Below are 20,569 nucleotides of genomic sequence, written 5' to 3'. Positions count from 1 at the left end.
ACACATTTTTCCTATAAAATGCGATTTTATGACCCGATTTGTCAAAAATGACGAAATGATGAATACTACTAGAGGCATTAAAACACAGAATTTTAAATGAGAGTATGAATTTAAATTTCATTAACCCAGAATATCAAGATGCTTTTACAAAGAAATTGAAATTTAATTTCAATGGTTTGCAAGAAACGTATTCCGTTTTGACAATCCACTAAAAAGTATTCGCACAAAATATTTTCAAAGTCCACGGGTTCGTATAAAAACGTGACCATTTAGAACGAAAATACATATTAATTTTCCAATGAAACGTGAACACTTTATATTCTACAATGCGGTTAAAAAGTCCCACATGAGAATGACAGCTGCGGTATACCGAATTTAAATTAAACAAACCATTCGTGCGATCCCGATACCAACGCGGTTCGACGGTATCGCTACGCCAGTGCTACGTCGTAGGCCGGCGTAGCCACACGCCGCGCTCCGCCGCTATCGGCTACGAAATACAATACGAAAAAAATCTGTGTTTCAAAAATTTTATTTTCGTTTCAAAAATATTGTTTCGTATTTTTTAGGAATGGTAAAGTGAAGTTTAAATGTTTGTTGGAATATAAAACAACTTTTTGTTAATTACTTGTCCGTTTAAAGAAAATGAGTGTAGAATTATTGAATTTACTGAAATATGAAGCGAAGATTGAATCTGATAGTAAATGTAAGTAGAAATAAATTGTGTTTCTAATAAGTTTAAGTTTCATGTTTTAAAATAATATTATTTTAATAGTAGGTAATCTAATAGTTCTGTAAGTTAACTTATTAACTTACTTAGTTTATTTATAACAAAATATTTATGACTAATTTTAATAATATAATTAAGTATATAACTTATTAAATATTTCTTTAACAAAAAATACGACCAGTATAAACCAGATTACAATTAAAAAATCATTGTTTGTGAAATTAATGCAGTATTAGTTGTACTAAAATTGTTGTACAAAACAACGTGTACTAAAATAACTACAATCTAGCATAATCAAACCTCTGCTTATAATTTTTAACAAAACCACAAATATTTTTCTTCAAAGTCAAAAATTCAATTTCAACCGAAAAAAACCTTGACCCGTACAGTAATCGTACAATATAATTGTATTAAATCCCGCGGCGATTACTTTGAGATCGTTGTCAAACAATGCTCACTTACGATTTGCTTGAAGGATTACATGTACACACGCAAGGCTTACTATAAAATTATTATAAGCGTACCTTGGCGTAGTAACAAGCGATGGTATGAAACGATATAAGAGTGAAGAAGAATGAAGAGTTTAGTTTATATTTTGTGGTATAATCGTTAAAATTTTGTAATAGGTCACACGTTGCACGTGGCTATAAACGCGAGTTCCTGTTTTTGGTAAAAATAATAAAGTAAGTATGTATAATAATATAAGCTATTGTAAAATTATAACATAACAGGAAGCTCGCCTTAAACGGTTTTTAAAATTATATTTACTTTGTTCCTCAAATTGTTCTGAAAATTGTACAACTTACTTTTTTTACGAAATATAGCAATCAATTGCCTGTTTTTAGTAGTGCTTATTGTATGTAGTGGTACAGTATGATATTAAAAAAAAATCTAGGTAAGTCACAAAAATGTACAAATATTTTACATTTACATATACGCAGGAACACACTTTTATTGAAGCAAAGGTTTACGCCGCCAATAAATATTAGGAAAGACCTCGAACTACAACATGAAACTTCAAACACTACACGTAACAGTTGAACGTCCCAAATATTAATATTGTTGTGTCATAACTTAGGAAAAAACTTATAACAAAAGTCTTGGGTGAACTTCATATGGGTTACACAAAAAAATCTAGAACTTTAGCTCAAGTGACATACAACACGTTAGCCTGTATACAAATTAAAATAAATATCCATTTTTTTTGTAATTGTTAAAAACTTACGATAAGCTGACATCAAATGAAATTTTGTGGTATATCGTTTTGATTCTCACGTTTTGTTCTGTTAATTTTATGACAAGGTCTTAGCTTGGTCTGAACTGAAAATTCTATTGTTTTGAATTTCTTGTCTGACACTCATATGGGATCATGGAAATAATAGTATTGTGTTTCAATAATGATCATAAGCTAAATACTGGGATATGTCATATTGCGGGTTATACAGCCAAATATAAATAATTACTTGACAAATTTATCAGTCTTTTACTATATTTCGAGCATCTTACCAAAGATTATCACGCATATATCAGCGATAAATCAGAGTCACAGCCAAGAAAATAAAGTAAAAAGCAAACACAATAAATCACTGCTATGAATGTTTTATACAAACCAGTCATAAATAAGAACCAAGTTAATACGATCGCTATGCCAACTGTTTTGATACCAAACACAGCTGAATACTGGTAGACATTTAACCAACACGCATTATGTTTTTACGTCGGTAAAAACATACGACAGACATACGAGACGATTTTTACCGCCAAATGTCATGTTTTTACCGACGTACGTCATGTTTTTACCACCATGCGTCAAAATTTTACCGACGCGATGAATAGAGTATATTTTTTTCTGTAGAAAAATATAAATTGTATTTGGTTAAAACAATTTAATTATAGAGTTTTTCCGTCTGCTAATCTTAACATGTTATAGAAAAACATACAGTAAGGAAATTCCAATCACGATTAAATTATTTATTCCTAAGATTAGAGACTTCCGCCAACATAACCACGATAAATATACCATATCGATATCAAGAACACGAAATACATTTTTCTTTTAAAAAGACTTAAGAGTTGCTCTTGTGTCGGGGGCACCTTACAAACAAACAAACAACGGACAAAAATTACAGCTTATTTTTTTTATATAAAATAATTGTTCCGTGTGAGAACCGAACCCACGACCACCCCCCACGCAATGGAAGCGGCGTGACGACCTTAACCACTGCGCCAGTCAGAATTAAGGGTTTTATACATTTAGCAATCAAAACCTCCATGAAACTAACCGGTAAATGACCGTCTAGAAGCCTGAGTACACACAGTATGTTTTATTCAGCAGTAAATCAATACGTGATCGGTACAATGGTATTGATACGTCCACTATCTGTCAAACCGTTGAAGAATGGACTTTCAAACAACGCGTCGTTAATTCTGTATAGACTGTACTGATTTGTATGCAGTTTGTTGTTCCAAGAAATAGTGGGACAGTTAGATTGGTTTCGTATTCAAAGAAGATTATGAAAATCATTTATTAGAACCTTGGAAGCCTGTCGCACAATTCTCAATTATTATCGACTACCGACAACCGACCTGTCATCGAGAAATTTTGCATGAAAATCTGATCAGCGCCTCTGACGGGCGTCGTAGAAACTTTTTTGGAAGTACATTCTAAATGTCAAAATTTCGATAGCTGGTCGGTTGTCGGTAGTCGATAATGGTAGAGAATCGAGGTACTGGTCTACTGGATAATCAAAGCTCATTACTGTTCTTAAAAGTATGTAAACCCGCATTGGGCTGTAATAGACTTAAATCTTGAAATCTCGCAATTTACAGGAACTGTACTGATTACAGGCTACAAAATTAGGTACCTATAACTTTAATTTATGTTTGTAATGAATATAGAGCCACGTGGCAGACAAAAACATTCCACGTGTAATGTTTACGACACGACTCACAATGAATTGCTAACTACGGTATATGGTCCTAGCCGAAACGTGAAGTAAAATCACGATAAATGTGTTATGCGTATTTTCGGGTAGATTATAATCTATACTAATATTATAAAGCGGAAGAGTTTGTTTGTTTGTTTGAACGCGCTAATCTCAGGAACTACTGGTCCGATTTGAAAAATTCTTTCAGTGATAGATAGCCCATTTATCGAGGAAGGCTATAGGCTATATAGCATCACGCTACGGTCATAAGGAGCGGAGTAGCAACGGAAAGTGTTACAAAAACGGGAAAAAATTTGACCCATTCTCTTAAGTGACGCAAGCGAAGTTGCGCGGGTCAGCTAGTATAAAAGGTATTGACAATATTTTCCTGATCTTCTGTAATAAAAACATTAAAATAAGTTTCAAAGTTTATGAATAAGTGTAAGCCAATAATATCTAAATAAAGTCCCGAAAACAACTGACAAAATTTATCTAATAAGCTATCTACTAGATATTTCAAAGTAGTAGAACCAGGTCTATCTAAATTTAAATAACGGGGATACTATTTCGATTTGTACTAATCAGAAAGATATCAAATAAGTTGATGAAGACTGTAAAAGATCATCCAGACTTTGAACAGCTGCTTAGGCCAAAACAGGTCAAAGTGTGCTTCAGAATAATGAGGCTAAGCCGTCCAAATTTCCCGATGTCAATGACCTTCCGTTTACTTCCAATCTAATCCGATCTGCGACCAAAGTTAAAAGCTTTGTTCTTTCAAATATATTATAACAAATTTATAAAATATTATACAGTAATTTGTTATTTTTTGGTCTCTTTAGTTCGTAATTAATGTATTGTAAAAGCAATTTATTTCTTTTGATAATGTTTGGAGTAAGTCGTGTATTGAATTAAAATTGTGTTTGTTTTTGTTGGATAAATTACTTGTGGATTTTTGTAGTGGTAGTCGTCATTGTCTCGACTAATCTGTAAACTAGTGGACGCTGGAGGTTAAAATATAACTAAACATCGCTTCCCTATCCCTTGTAAAACTACGCCATGTTTTCTCTGATGAATATGTCGGCATAATTATGAACTTTTGACTATCGTATTTTCGAATGAACTTTCGTATTTTTTGCACAAAATACAATTAGTTGCGTAACTGTTTAATCATTATTTTTACTTTAGTTAACTCTATGGATGTCTTGTATAGACCCGTGTATACCCATACGCAAGATAGTAAGACCGAAAAAAAATTGGCGTTATATATATAGTTTAAATCCTAATTCTTAAGTTCATGCAAGCAGAAACCGCGAGAGTAAGCCAGTATACACTAGTGTAATCTTTCACTGATCTTTCTTTAATATTGTTCGGTCTATTGTTGAAAAGTAATAGATTTTCCTTCGGTCCAAATAACCCGCTAAAGGCTGGACAATAGAGATTACGACTGTTGTATAATATCAACCTTTTGTTACTAGATTTTTTTTAACTGTTATTGTATAGCACAAGTTTATGTTCTTGGTTAGTCCCTATGTTAAAAGTGAGTCTATTATCTTGTAAACATAACACAGATATTACTAAATACGGGGTAGTACAGTATAATTTGGGAAAAGATTATGATATTTAACTGGTTGAAAATGCTCAACCTGACTTTACTTGCTTTTCGAGGTATAGAGATGTGTCACTCCGATTTTCATAAGCTTGGCAGGCTTAGTGCCTATGCAATGGCTTACCGAAAATTAAACAATATATTTTTGACCTATCCATATTATCGACTCTGAGACACTGGGTCATATTTTTACTGAACCACAAAGGGAGTCACTATAACACCACAACACCATCCCTACCATTCTTAAACGATTTATAAAATGTCAATGTTTTTTTTCCTCAACTTCGTACAAGAATATGGCTTGCGACTTTCCTTGTCGAGGTCAATATATCATTCTGCAAGACATCCATTAACTAATGCTGTGGTCCATAAATCATAACAAATAGTGCAGGGCGTTTCGTCACTTACTGAGCAAGTTAAGACCCTAAGTTAAGGATGATTTATGCTATGCTTGGTGCAAATTGTAGCACGTATGAAGAGATTGGAAGCTTCATTTTAGTTTTAGAGCTCAGTTTTCTTTAATAATAGTGTGCAAGGTATACGTAACTAGATAGGTGATTATAGTTATGAGTTTTGATTAACTAATTTGTAACATTATGCTTGTTATATCCTGAAGTGTGTAAGTAGAAGTATATAAATTAACACATGTGTCGACATTTACAATGTTGTTGGCTATAAAAATGATTGTCTGTTTTACTTTTTTGTAAAACAATCAGAATTGTTACATTTTTTAATAGTATTTATTGTAGTCATCCGTTTGTTGGTATAAGTCGCTACTCAATGTTAGAGTAAATATTATGTTCGTTACCACGATAGTTCTTTTGTTGTTTAATCGTCACACGACATATTATTCAATACCTACTATAAAATGTATAAATCTTCTCATAGAATAAATAAAAATCAACCGTCAACAAATAAACCAAAAACAAAACAACCTTAATTTTCATTGTACTCATTTAAATCATAAAAAGCCAGTAACATACCAAGCCTGTCAACGATTACAGTAATATTTCTTTGAGTTGTAATAATAATGGGAATAGCTCGCGTTCTTAAGACTTTTCCTTCATGATTAAAGCATACCAAATGGAATCGTAAATGAAATACTTTCATAAATAACAAATTTCTAAGATTAACAATCGTTTGTGTGAAGGAAAAACATTTTTGTTTTTGTAGGAAGTTGCTTTCGTATTACGCATTATAGTATTAGTTAGCATATCTATTAATACTAATATTATAAAGCTGAAGAGTTTGTTTGTTTGTTTGAACGCGCTAATCTCAGGAACTATTGGTCCGATTGAAGTGAAAAATTATTCAGTGTTAGATAGTCCATTTATCGAGGAAGGCTTTAGGCTATATAACTTCACGCTACGGCCATTAGGAGCTGAGTAGCAACGAAAAATGTTACAAAAACGGGGAAAATTCTCTCTTATGTGACGCAAGCGAAGTTGCGTGGGTCAGCTAGTGTTCTATAATAATATACAACTCTTATAAACTTTCACAGTTCAAATAAAGTCCAAGGTGACATAACTGTAACCGTTCCAGTGATTGTCAAACTTATAATCAGTTGTTCACGAATAACTCGCGACTTGAACTTTCTTACTTCATCAGGTTATGTCAAGTTTGTTAGTTGGTTTCTTATATTTTTTGAACTAAAAATGTAATTTAGTAAAATAATATAAGTATTTTGTTATAATTTTTTTGTAAATGCTTACGTCTAATCTTTATCTCTACATATATAATTCTTCTGTGTGTATGTTACTGAACTTCTCTTAAACGACTGGACCGATTTTGATGAAATTTTTTGTGTGTGTCAAGGGAATCTGAGAATGGTTTAGATTATTAAAAAAAGTTGAAAATTTTCAAATTAAAGACGTGTAGACCGGACAACTTCCGTCGGGTCCGCTAGTTTTATATAATACTTGCGGTTCCAAACTGCAGCATGCAGCTTTAGTCTCAGTCGGCTTAAATAAAAATAATTTAGCCAAGCAGCCAAACGTACGTATTAAATTATGTTCATATTTAGGTTTAAAAACATTAGTTTTTAGCTATTTTTAACAACTTTTTTTGTAACATCTCGCAGAGGTATATGCAATTTACATAAAAATCGCTATTCCATGCAAAGATTTTAAGATATTTACGTTACTCGCAGTAGGTATGCATTTAAATGTAAAAAATAAAATTCACCTCAATATTTTTTCAAGTCGCTACATTTATATTAGATTAGGGTACATAAAAAAGACATAAGTTGACTTAACAAAATAAATAAAAACAAATTTCAAACTTAATAGCACAAATTTTATTTTGAAAGCCACTCAATCGCGTGTCTACACAAGTGCTCTTATCAACCTACGCTTTCCAATTTAAAACAAAACGATAAACATTTTTTCTAATTACCAAATAAAATATTTAATTCATTATTAGAGTTCTGTAACCAAAGTGTAAAAACGGGACTGTATAACTGAGATTTCGCTGTCTGTCAGTCTGTCTGTCTGTCCGTTGAAAGTTGGGTTACAAAAACAGCTACTAAGCTAAGCTTGCTAAACAAATATTCGGTTTGCCACGTTCGGTTCGGCAATATTTATTGAACAACAAAGCGACTCGACTCACCTGTTCAGCTTATTGCCAATCGGGTTCAAATACATGTCATATTCGATTTTGTCGCCCGGCTAGGCCTATTAACGTCGAACCGAATAAGTGCGTAGCAAGCCTAACAGTTGAAATGTTCACTTACCATATATTGCTACTGCCATCTACAAAACGGAATGATAGCAATATTTAAAGGAGGTTCCCATAAAACAAACTTGATTCTTTTTGCATTTTTTATAAATAATAGTAAGGAACCCTTTTCGAGTCCAACTCGGACTTGGCGGTTTTTTATTCGAGTTTTTTAGTAGAGCATTATTAAAAGTGACATTAGCTTGACTTTTGAAGATAACACGAATAATAAATCAAGTGAGCCGCTTAAAATAAAAGTCATATTTGATGATTTAATAACAGCACTTTGAGAACTGAAGGTAATCATAGATTGGATTTAAAATTTGAAATAAAATTTAAAATTATTGCAATGGACTAGACTTTTGAAACAGCAAAAGATATTACAATCATAACTTATAAACTTTCTCATTGCACGTTCATTATATTTACATATTTAAGGTTACGTGTATTAACGTTTAATCAAATTATTATATAAATTAAAACGTTTATTCTGAAATGAATTCGGTACAGCCTGCCACCACGGCCGGTGTAACCTGCTAATATATAAAATTTTATTCCAAATAAAAAAGGGAATCAACATTTATATCACGTGTTATCTACTTATGATATCTTAAAATTTTGGGTCTTTCTGTTTGTGACTTATCATTACTCAAATATTCCTGCTGCGACGCCATACGGCTACCAATAATATCCCAAAGAGTCTTCTTTGATTTTTACTCAAAATAACTAATTATGCAGTTCATTATGTAGCCTAGCCAAGAAAACAAAATCTAGTAATTTTTGTCTCATATGCAAGTATCAATAAAAAGACCTAAAATCTACAACAAGTGTCTTAGCAAAATACCAAAACACCATTTTTGTAGTCCCAACTACCATAGATACCGTTGTTACATGAACCCTATCTAAGTTTGTTGTTAAACTTGTAAACTTTGCTAACAATATACAGGAACTGGCCCAAGAAAGTAAGACCCTAGGAAAATGCTTACCAAACTGTTATCTAGCCACATTACCCTTACAGCCTGTTTGAATAGTAAGGTCTTATTCGCACTAGGCAACATTAACTTGCTTGTACTACTTAAAATGAAATTCCTCGATTACATCATTTCTATACTAAAATAAAAGTCACTGTTTTGTCACAGTGACTTTTATTTTAGTAAATGTCTCTGTACCCTGTTTTAGTAGATGAAACAGAGTACAGAGACATTTTACAAGACACTCTTGTAAAATGTCTCTGTACCCTGTTTAACCTGGGAAGTTTGACACTCTACCTCTAATTCTCAATCCTAAGCATGATAATCTACTACTCTCTTAAAAAAATAATAATATGTCTGTCTTTACCACATCTCGGGACTATGGAGTCCCGGAATTTTGGAAGGCGTGCGTGGGGCCGAAGCCAACACGTAGAGGCCCTTTTCGACTGCTTTAATATTTCAAAAATGTATGGTGTCACAATCCGGTGATTATCCCTGTTTACACTACAAAATGCACCCAAGGACAATCACCGGATTGAGTGGAACTATGGCAAAACTAACGGGATATACTACTTGGGCTATTGGGATGGGGTGCTTATGGACTGGGAAACTAGGAAATTACGGGAACTATGGCGCCTGCCTATAACAATGTAAATAACACGTAAAAGTGGCAGGCGGAGACTCGCCAACTCACAAACTGGGCCCCCCAAACTAGTCGCTAAAAATGCAACAAGGGGGCAACAGGGACGTGAGCGGCTGAAGGACGGAGAGGCCTCGCTGGACGTGAAACTCAGATCACTTGCTCCCTGAGGGTCCGGCATCACTGGCCCACTAGCCACTTACGCTCAGCATCCGTCCTCCGAACAGAGTGGGAGCTCTGCTCTCGCGACTCCACTCTGGACGGCCAATGAAGGCAAGCCAGAGGCGGGGGACCGCTTCCTCGTCAGTTTTCACTCCGACCAGCCAACTAAGGCAAGCCGGAGATGAGGAAGGGTGATTTCCCCCTGGAGCACTCAGGTACCGCGGGGTCGCTACTCCCCGTCACCTCGCCTCAAGGTGCCCTGCGGGCAAACAAACATATGTCTTATTATTACGGTTTTTAAATGGTATGGTTGTATCGACTATTTTGACCTATAGCGCGCTTATAACCTTGCATTAATTTGCGGAATGTTTTTAGAATAATCTCTAAAGCTTATTTTACAAAATTCGCAATAACCTTAAAATATATTATCTACTTTCTTCTAGATTTTCCTACATTTCATGGCTTAAAATAAATTTAAGTTTATTTAAGTTACTTAGTGTGCACATTGTCTTAGTGGAACTTTCTCAAAGTATTGGGGTGACAACATGGAAAGTTTGACAACCACGCCCACATTGATCGTACTTTTACTTTGTACCTATAAGTTTCAGGGTTCAGGACATTTTGCGTCGGCGATAGCGTATTGATAGCCGTGTAGATTTATAGTATACCCTTATTGGCTGAAACGTGGTTATCACTTGCGTCTAACCGATATCTTGTCTTTATATAATTCTCTCTAAATCAATGTTTTTGCAATTATTAGTTTAAGCTATCAAATTTTGTTTGTGTATTTAGTATGAGCAAATTTTTTTGTAGTAATTCGTTCTTTCTCGAGCGTAAATTTCGTGATTTGAAACAACAAAGTGAATTTGAAATTTGTAAAATAGCATTTGCTGTCAACAACATAGAATGTAACACGTAATATAATATAACATGTAATGTCTCTATCCCACAGCGTGTCGCGGTGATCGCCCATAGTGCATCGTTCACTGTAACTAACTCACTGTAAAAAAAGTTAAAAATACCTTCCAATTTTCAAAAAAAAACCTTTGTATTCGGTAACTACGCTATACGTGAGTTGAAATAAACATAAAACAGTACCGTGGTTGTTTTACGTGCCATCAATAAAGCAGCGACACCTGTCTAACTCACTGTCATTGTTTGATATATCGCCTTCAAGCAAAGCTGACGTGTCAATGCCCCCGCATTTAAACGTATTGCAGTTGTGTAATGTTCGGTGGAATTTAGGATAAAATAGACAGAATTCTGCCATTATTAAGGCGAAGCAAGAGTCAACTGAAATCATTATTTTCTATTGTAACTGGTCAACCTAATGGTAAAATTGTACGTTGCCCGGTTTCTGATACGGCTTAGAATCTGGTTAAAAGCATGAATACATTGAACACTAATTTCCGCAGAGTTACTGTCTATTTCTGGTATGTGTGCGTCTATACCAGCTAAACCTGTGTTTCGTTGCTTTTAAAAATATTTTAAAAGGCCCCATCATAATTGGTTTTACCAAAACTTACAAGAAACACAGCTGTCCAAAACAAAAAAAAAAAGAAAGGCATCGTTTTTGTTCCTAAAATGGTTTCAGGAAACCTAAAAACAAAATTGGAATTGGCAACTGTCTTATCTCCGTGTGAAATCGTATCACCAGTTCTCATGAGAATTCCTCCGTTGCGTTGATATCTACGGAGAATAAATGAAGCGTTTTATACAATTCTATGTAACAAAGTTTATTTTGTAACATAGCATTACGCCTGTTATACTCGAAAGTTTTAGCAGCGGTGTCTGAAATACACCCCCTCTTCGTAAGTTCGAATATTAGCCCCAAGTAATTGGGGCCATTTTAGAGCATATTGTTATATACCGGCGGACACATTGCCAAATTCCGGGTTACAATCTAGCATATTCTAACAGAAACTAGAAGACTGTGTACAACTTGGGAACAGGTGCCTTTATGCCTATCATACCACCATTAATGTACACATGATTGACAAAAAAATATTTTAACCTTTATCGAATCCGAGACCTAGCAATCAGCAATCGCTTACACTTTCACTCAGAATAAAATCAGAGCAAAGTTCTGTACAGTAAAAGTAAAACTTCCAGTTTTTTTAATTTTGAGGTCAACACTAAAGTCTACAGTTAGAGTTAGCCGTTAGAAATGTAAAATTGAACTAAACCGGGTGAAATAGGCTTGTCTATGACGCGGGGATTAACTCAGCGATGCGTTGTTTGATTTAAATAATGCATGGACGCGTTGATCCCCTTTTAACTAATATATTAGTTATCTAATGGATATTTATTGTCGAGTGGAAGTTGTGTACTTAAAAAATACGCTTTGATGTGAAAATTGTGGTGATAGAATTTTGGTATGTTTATAAACCAATAGTAGTAAAATACTGCCTTTTGCACTAGTAGGATTCATTAAGGGAAACAAAGTCAAACAATGAGTAATACAAGCCCTTTTCTTATAGGGGTAGACCAAGCACAAAGAACGTTACTTTCTGCGATACCTGCAAGAGTCTATACTTATTTCTTTTCTACTATTTTTCCGAATTTATATCTTTTGGTGTGTGTAAGTATATTTTATTTATTTATTTTATGCATCGCGGCACTTATATTTATATGAATTATTAACAAAATAATTATCTTTTACAAGATCTAAGTTAAGCTAAGTTATAATCAGTGCCTAAAATTTTTCTCTCATTTTCTCTCCCAATATACCGCAACCACGAAATACAGGCAAGTTCCCTACGGTACACTTCAGTAGAAATACTTGCACTAACCCTATTATAGCGTTCGTTTTATTAAGGTCGAATGTACCCGAGTATGGCCGAATATAACCGAATGTACTCGCTTGTTATGATTCACAGTTGTGTACTTAAAATGGTACTCCATTTTATTGCGATTCGCGAGTTTTGGGAGTTCAAGGTCTTTTGCGATATAGCAGGTTAGGTCATAGAAAAGTTGGACCATAATTGATTTCACGTATAGTTTAAGAACTTGATTTCTTCGTTTATTGTTTGCCAAATTTAAGCTTTGCGAGATTTATATTGATGATAGAAAGGTTTCAGTCAAGTTCATAGCCTTGATCAATGGAACTAATTTAAACACTTCTAATAAGTGCAGGTGAAATAAAATCCATACATTTTACCTGTGAGTTAAAAAAAATGTCTATCCACGAGGCGCTCTTGAGTAGTAAATTTCTACTAGCAGTAGATTGTCGTTAATGGTTGCACTTTGGTACACCACTGCCTATGTTTTGAGATATAACATGCATGAAGCTAAAGAACCTATTAGAAAAACATTCTGCTGGTATAACATCAAGATTTATATAGAACTAGCTGACCCGCGCAACTTCGTTTGCGTGTATCCCGCTACTTCGACAAATACAGTCAACGCACCAACACATATTGGATACTAATTTTCAATTCACAATAACTTCTCTTTCCCTTAACCGCGTTTAAAATATTAAAATGTTTTTTGGTTTCTGTGACTCTTCTTTGATCGCCCCCCCCTATCAGTTTTTGGAAAAAATATTTAAGTAATGTACAGATTTTTTTTTGTCTTATATTTTTAGATCAAAGTCGTACTTAGTACCTACTTTTTAATATTATTTATTACGCGCTATTTATAGGGACGCTGCCCCCGCCGCCGCGGCCGGCCCGTACCGTGCCGCAATACTAATATCGTGATATCTCCTAAACTATATGTCTAAATATCACACTGTAAACTGCAAAAATAATCTAAATTAAATGCTCGTGATGATGAACTTACTTATTTTGATAAGGATATATGTATTATTGGTTATATCACCAGTTAAACATCACCCAACGAATTAAATGTTTTTTTAATACAGAAAAGTAGTTTTTGTGACTTAAATAAAAAAGCTGGATATATGTCATCGCGGACTTTTTTGTAGAACTAATAAAGACCAATGTTTTTGCTATACATTGTTCTTACTTGTATCCAACGGTATAAGCGGCGCACGCACAAATGCAATCTTCAATTAGATTTTTTTTCTGACTTCTTGGACATACATCGCTATAACTCAGCTAATATAGTTTCAATGTATTTCAATTATATATAAAAACCTGTCGGAGAAAATACTCTTTCTATTAGTGAAAACCACATCAAAATCCGTTGCGTAGTTTTAAAGTTTTATGCATACGAAGGGACTACAGACAAAATGGGCGACTTTGTTTTATACTATGTAGTGATTAACTTGAAGTACTTTCAAATCGTAATAAAATTTCTTTACATCAAAAATCTTTCTATCAGTTCTCACTCAACAGTGATAAATCTATCTGTTTACAACAAACGAGATTGGATGGGAATGAAAAATTAAACGAATGAAAAACGTCGATATCCGATGAAAGGAATCAAGTGGTTTATCGACGATGAAATATCGCTCGGATGAAACTGAAATAACGGGAGCGTTATTTTAGTTTTAGTTTATAAATAAATATTGGCTTGTGATAGTTTTGTTCATTCGTCTGTGAATTTTTAGGGCTTATATTTTAGGTGTTAGCTTTGTCTCATGCAAGTTTACAATATCAATTTACGTGTGGTAGAATGTATCGTGATCTTTTTTGTTATTTTATATCGCATTAACTTATTATACAGTAAGTACCCAGCTTATACTTACAAGCAGCTACTGTCTTTTGGGCCTCCATAACACAGTTACCTAGAAACACGGAGAAACTCGATAAGTATAAGATGGTCACCCATGAAAAGAACAACCTCGAGAAGCGTAGTTGTTAACTAAGTCGATCTATTGTTAACTAAGCCACAAGCTCCTCTTGTAAACTTCAAATTATACCTTCAGCGATTTTAATCAGTACCAAAGTGTATTAGAACGTATGTTCAAGGCGTTGACAACTAAGTTAAATCTATTTTAAGTCCCACAACTTTCCCCAACTATAAGGTACACTAATGGAAAAACCTAAAAACACAAAACTGCCCTTTAGTTGGATTATCCCTTATTTATTGCGCGACACCCACAGGTACAAGAAAATAAGGCCCTATTCCCTGGTGTGAAAGGCTATGCTTTCATGAGGCAAAATGTTTGTGGCAAACAGAGTAGACGATACAATTTCAACTGTAATTTTCATAACACCTCTTATTCTTTATGATAGTCTTGAGGTATAAGAATGTAGTAAATAGTATTATTTTAAAATAGCGATAAATGTTTGAAAATTGTACCAAGTGTCACTTATAATATAATCGAGTGTTCGACTAATGTTAAGTAAGTATATTATCAGACATCGCCGTAGATATAAAATTTGTGGCAAACTATAGGCCTTCTTAGAATGCGTCTTATGCGTACAAATTCTAGTCACGTGTATAGGTGTGCAAAAATCACGAGCCATAAATCTTCAGGTCTTCGTGTTGAATAACTTTATGTGTTTTTTACATATCGGTATAAGTATTCACTAGTAGAGACTTATACGACTGAATTCCATAATTAAATATTTAGTTTTCACAGTATAAACTGGAGTACAGAATCAAATTGTTAAGCAACTAGGTGCATATAAAAACCAAATGACAGTCAGTAGGCATTGTAAAATGTTAATAAAACACTTCAAATCAAAACTTGGACCGCATCAACAGGAAACGCAATCACCTAACAAACACCTCTTTGAAATATTATTCCATCAAAGCCAAATACTTCATTCAAAATACACTTAAAATTTTATTTATAGCTATATGATAATCCCATGACAAAATTTCCGGCACCGGACGACAAGCCTAAAAGCCCGTGCGGACATAAAGTCCAACTTTATTAAGCCCAGGCTTTTTTTTTTTTTTTTTTTTTTTTTTTTTTTTTTTTTTTTTTTATTAACGAGGGGGAAATCTTCTAAAGATACCCTATTTGTAGTTACTACTCGGGTTATGTCGGATTCCTACCGACTAAAACCACCCTCGACCAACCAACAACACTCTTCAGAGAAACTCTGGTACCGCAATGTGCTATCCAGAGTTTCCCTAGGTGCTTTGCCGAAGCACTTCCCACAGAAAACTAAGTTTCTTTTGAGCACTGCCTATATACAAAACTTCACTTTAACTATTGTACAGCGCCAAATTACGTTGTACCACCTCTTTGAAGATGACGCCTTCTTCTACGATTAGGGTCTGCTCTCTCCCTTTCTCTTTCCGCTGCTTCCTTCTTTTTCATAACAATTTCACAAAAAAGACCCATAGCCTTCCACGCAGTGTCATCTACAAGCATTTTCGACACCACAACTGATAAGGACAAATTTAAACCTATGTGTTCCCCTAAGGTCCGACGTTCTGAATCCCACGCTGTACACGATTGAAGTGTATGCTGAGCACAATCCCGCTCATCAGAACAATGATGGCATTGCGCTGTCACTTCACGACCAATCCTATTTAAGTACACTCCAAAGCATCCATGGCCAGTAAAAACTTGAGCCAGTCGGAAAGTAACCCGCGTTTTCCTTTTAAGCCAAATGTCAAAAGACGGAAGAATAGCCTCAACAATGCGTTGACGCACGCTTTGTGGCTCAAAAAGCCTTTCTCGCCAAATTAAAAGAGCGTGTTCATGTTCTTCTCGTTTAATATTTTCTACCGTCTTTACCGCCACGTTCTCGCCACCTTGACGCAAGGAGCGGATTCGGTTGTATACCCTAGCATCCATATTCGCTAATATATCCAGAGGAGGAAAACGAGCTAAAAGTGTAGCTGCTTCAAAAGAAATAGTTCGATATCCTCTAACTATACGAATAGCGACTTTGCGCTGCATACTATAAAATTTGCGTCTATGCCGTTGGACACATGAAAGTCGATCCGACCAAACCGGAGCACCATAGAGAGTCATCGAGCGGATAACTCCAGCGTAAAGGCGGCGGACTTCCTCACAGGGACCCCCAAGATTTGGCAATATTCTATGGAGCGCACCTACAAATCTTTCAACACGAGGAATCAATCGGCTAAAATGCTCATCGAACCTCCATCGACCGTCTAGTATTAAGCCAAGGTATTTAATGTGGCGATTAATCTGCACCTCTGCGTTACCAACCTGAAGTGACAAAATTGGAGGTTCATTACGACGAGCAAGTTTGTGAAACCAGAGAGCTTCGGTTTTATGAGGTGCTATTTGTAGACCTAACTCATGAATTTTGTTTACTATTCTTGCTACTCCGAGTTCCGCAAGATGTTTGGTCTCCAAAAAGGAACGTCCACATGCAACGACTAGTGTGTCATCTGCATAGCAAATAACATGAACACCCACAGGTAAGCTAACGCGAAGGACAATATCGTACGCAATGTTCCAAAGCAGAGGCCCAAGAACTGATCCTTGCGGAACACCACAAGTTACTTCCCTGCTTTCCAATCCATCACGCCCAATAAATTGAATGCACCTATTATCCAAATAAGAATCAATTATAGCCCGCAGGTAGGAGGGTACTCTGTGATAAATCAGGGCCTCTTTAATTACAGTCCATGGCAACGAGTTAAAAGCATTAACTATATCTAGGCTAACAGCTAACGCCACTCCTCCTTGACTCATTATTTGCTCTGTAATTGAGCGCACCTTAAGAATGGCGTCCACTGTTGACCTACCGTGTCGAAAACCATATTGGCAATCTGCTAAATCCGGGCCAACACGAGTTAAATGCATATTGAGGCGTTCGAAAATTATTCTTTCAAATAATTTGGATCCTTCGTCTAGTAAACATATAGGTCGAAATGCAGATGGGGAGTCGGCTGTTCTACCCTCTTTCTTAACTAGAACTAATTTCGCTTCTTTCCAAACAGATGGAAATATACCAAAATGGAAACAGCTGTCAAAAAGCCTTCTCAGCTTATCACCAAGAACAGTTAAGCTTAACACCCATACACGACCTGGTATTCCATCTGGACCTGGAGCTGTATTGCGAGCCTTTAGGCGATGAATTGCACGGTGTAATTCCGTTTCCGTCACTTTTAGTATATCGGACCACTCTGGTGCTATGAAAGAGACAGAATTAGTTACACTATTCACAGGAAATAGGGTATTAACGACACTACCAAGTAAAGCGGAATCAAGGGTTTCTGTTAACGGAGGAACCCAGGGACGAAGCTTTCCTAACACAAGTTTATATGGACGTCCCCACGGATCTCTATCAAGGCCTTCCAAGAGCTCGTTCCAGGACCGTGTTTTGGCCTCTGTAATGGCGTCTCGAAGTAATTTTGTAGCATCCCGATAGGATTCGTAAGCTCTCGCAATTTCTTCGTCTGTTCTATGACGTCTTCTTCGAACCCTTTGAAACTGGCGACGACTTCTCAAGCAACTTGATCTCAGTTGTGCAATTTCTTGAGACCACCAATATACAGCTCGGTGCCTCTGTCTTTTCACACGGGGCATTGCAGCATCACAAATAGACGTCATGGTATTTCGGAACCATATAGCCTCGTCTTCGGGATCAGGTAAGATGTTTTCATCACTTGGAGCTATCCAGGCCGCAACATTAGCAGCAGCAACGAGAAGGTTTTTGTCAAGTCTCTTAAGGGACCAACGTCGAAAAACGTTGGCATTACTGAGATTTGTAGAGCTATTCAAGATTATATCAAAAGTAATGTGACGATGATCAGATAACGTCACTACTTCTTCGGCAACTCTCCATCCAGAAACCATGTGAATCGCAGAAGTAGACGCCCATGTAAGATCCACAATTGACTCTCCCTGCCAACGTACACATGTGCTGATGGACCCCCGATTTAAAAGTCGAAGGTCAAGGCCCGCCGCCCAAAATTGAAGTGACTCACCTCTTGGCCCGTCACGGTTATTACCCCATATTCTAGAATGAGCATTGAAATCACCCAAAACAAGAACAGGTCGAGGCAAACACCTGCGTACACAAAACCCTACCGAATCTAAGTAAGATTCATACTCAGTTAAAGGAATATTAGGCGAGACATAACATCCAATCACAGCCAAAGGGCCCCATTCTACAGCAACAAAACCGTGTCCTTTTTCTATTAAGGAGCAGGACGCAACATTTTCTCCGCCTCCCCAATGTATAGCTACAGAGCCCCTATCATCTCCAAACCATCTAGGATGCTCAGGGACAACATATGGCTCCGCAACTATTGTCAAGGCAACTGACCACTCCGCAATGGTGTGCAGTAGCAGGTTCTGCGCATTGCGGCAGTGGTTCAAATTGCCCTGCAAAACTTTTAAGGCTGGGAATTTGAGATCTCCATTTCCTCCGCGGGACACTGATCTTGTGAACAATTCTGGTCTTTTGCAATTTGAGTGGCAACAGAAAGAGCCTGCTTACTCTTATTGGCGTTCTTTTTGCTTGTCTTGGCTTGCGGTAAACAATGCTTACTCCCCAGCCGGTGATTTGATGGACAACCTAGGTCAGAGCACAAAGGACATTTTAGCTCTAGCGTTCTGCATTCACTAGCTTTGTGATTTGGTTCACCACATTTATAACACCGTGAGCTGCGGTCAACGGTATTTGAACACTGCTGCCGCACATGCCCCGTCTCAAGACATCGAAAGCAATAAATCGGCCGCGTGGCCAAGACTTCTACTCGAACTGAAGCCCAGCCTACACAAATACGCTTCAAAGACGCTAATTTGTGCACTACAGACAGAGGGCATTTAGCCCACACTGTCCCAAGGGAGTTGGCGGAACGATGTATTTCTCCTACTTTAACTTCCATTGTTGTGCATTCACCGACGGCAGCAATAGCAGCAGCGACCTCTTGCGAAGAGATAGAATCATCAAGATCTTTCACTCTCACCTCACCCGTTTTTGTCGGTCGGGAAATACGGACATCTGTGTTAGGGAAAATTTGTCGCATCTGACTAGCTAAGCTATCAGCTTTTGCTCCACAGTCAGGGCCAGAAATTGCTAAAAGAATGCCACCATTAATGGGTCGCTTCTGACGCATATTTTCTGCACCAAGACCAATGTCAGATAATTTAATTTTATCCTTTGCAGTTTTCATTACATCACCTAACAATGTAGACGAGCCTTCTGGTACTGTCACCAAAACTGCCGCAGACGTAGGGAGCTTCTGCAGCTGCGGTTTCTTTACCTGATTATTCTTCACTAAATCTGCATAAGTTGGCTCCTTTTGTAGAAGTGGAGTAGCCACATTCCTTTTTTTCCCAACTTGAATCCAACCGTTACCACCAGACACAATAGGTTGAACAACTGGCGTGGTGACAGGAAGCAGCTCCGTTATAGACGAAGAAGGCTTCTGAAAACCTTTCTTCTTACCTTTCTGTCTTTTTGGTTTCCTGGAAACATTTGTTTCCGTTGCGGTATCATCCAATTCCTGAACTTCAACGTGGGGTTGACTTTCAGGCGCAGTCTCTACTTTTTTAGATGCAGCTATTCTCTGGTCAATGAGTGCTACAATCCGCGCTATAAATTCCTTATCATCCTTTTTGGTCACCGGCACAGATCCAACCTTTTCCGATTTATCTACCCGTGCAGATAAACTAACAAGTTGAGATCGTAACTCTGCGTTCTCTTTTTCAAGTCTGGCGACCATGAGCTCAGCAGAGCTTCGTTGAGCCAGCTCTTTCACAGCAACATGTATTTTTTGTGTAGCTAATCGAATAGTATTTACACATTCGCCCTTAAGATAACGAGATTTCCCAGTAACCTTCTCAATAGCGACTAGACTATCCTCTATACTTGCCCCAAGCTGAGCTGTTGGCTGGGAGCGTATCTGTTGTGATAAGTCTTCGGAAGTAGGATGATTGAGTGAAGAACGATAAGAAAAATTTTCCGATTCCGAAGCGTCGGAAACATTATCACCATATGTCACCCCCTCTTGTCTCTT

General features: G+C 36.5%; 1 protein-coding gene across 3 annotated transcripts in view; it reads left to right on the top strand.

Annotated features, from left to right (window-relative positions):
* Positions 1-465: 465 nt before the first annotated feature.
* LOC142977948 (uncharacterized) overlaps positions 466-20,569 on the top strand; it is a 74,436-nt gene continuing 54,332 nt past the window's right edge. For all 3 annotated transcript variants that reach the window (XM_076122098.1, XM_076122099.1, XM_076122097.1), the window contains exon 1: positions 466-706. In XM_076122098.1, the coding sequence (XP_075978213.1) occupies positions 646-706 (61 nt within the window). In that variant the 5' untranslated portion in view covers positions 466-645. The remainder of the gene's footprint in view (positions 707-20,569) is intronic.

This window comes from Anticarsia gemmatalis, chromosome 13 (genome assembly GCF_050436995.1).
Source record: "Anticarsia gemmatalis isolate Benzon Research Colony breed Stoneville strain chromosome 13, ilAntGemm2 primary, whole genome shotgun sequence".
Classification (NCBI taxonomy): domain Eukaryota; kingdom Metazoa; phylum Arthropoda; class Insecta; order Lepidoptera; family Erebidae; genus Anticarsia; species Anticarsia gemmatalis.
Note: the sequence above shows the minus strand (reverse complement) of the source record. Positions and strands in the feature narration are given on the sequence as shown.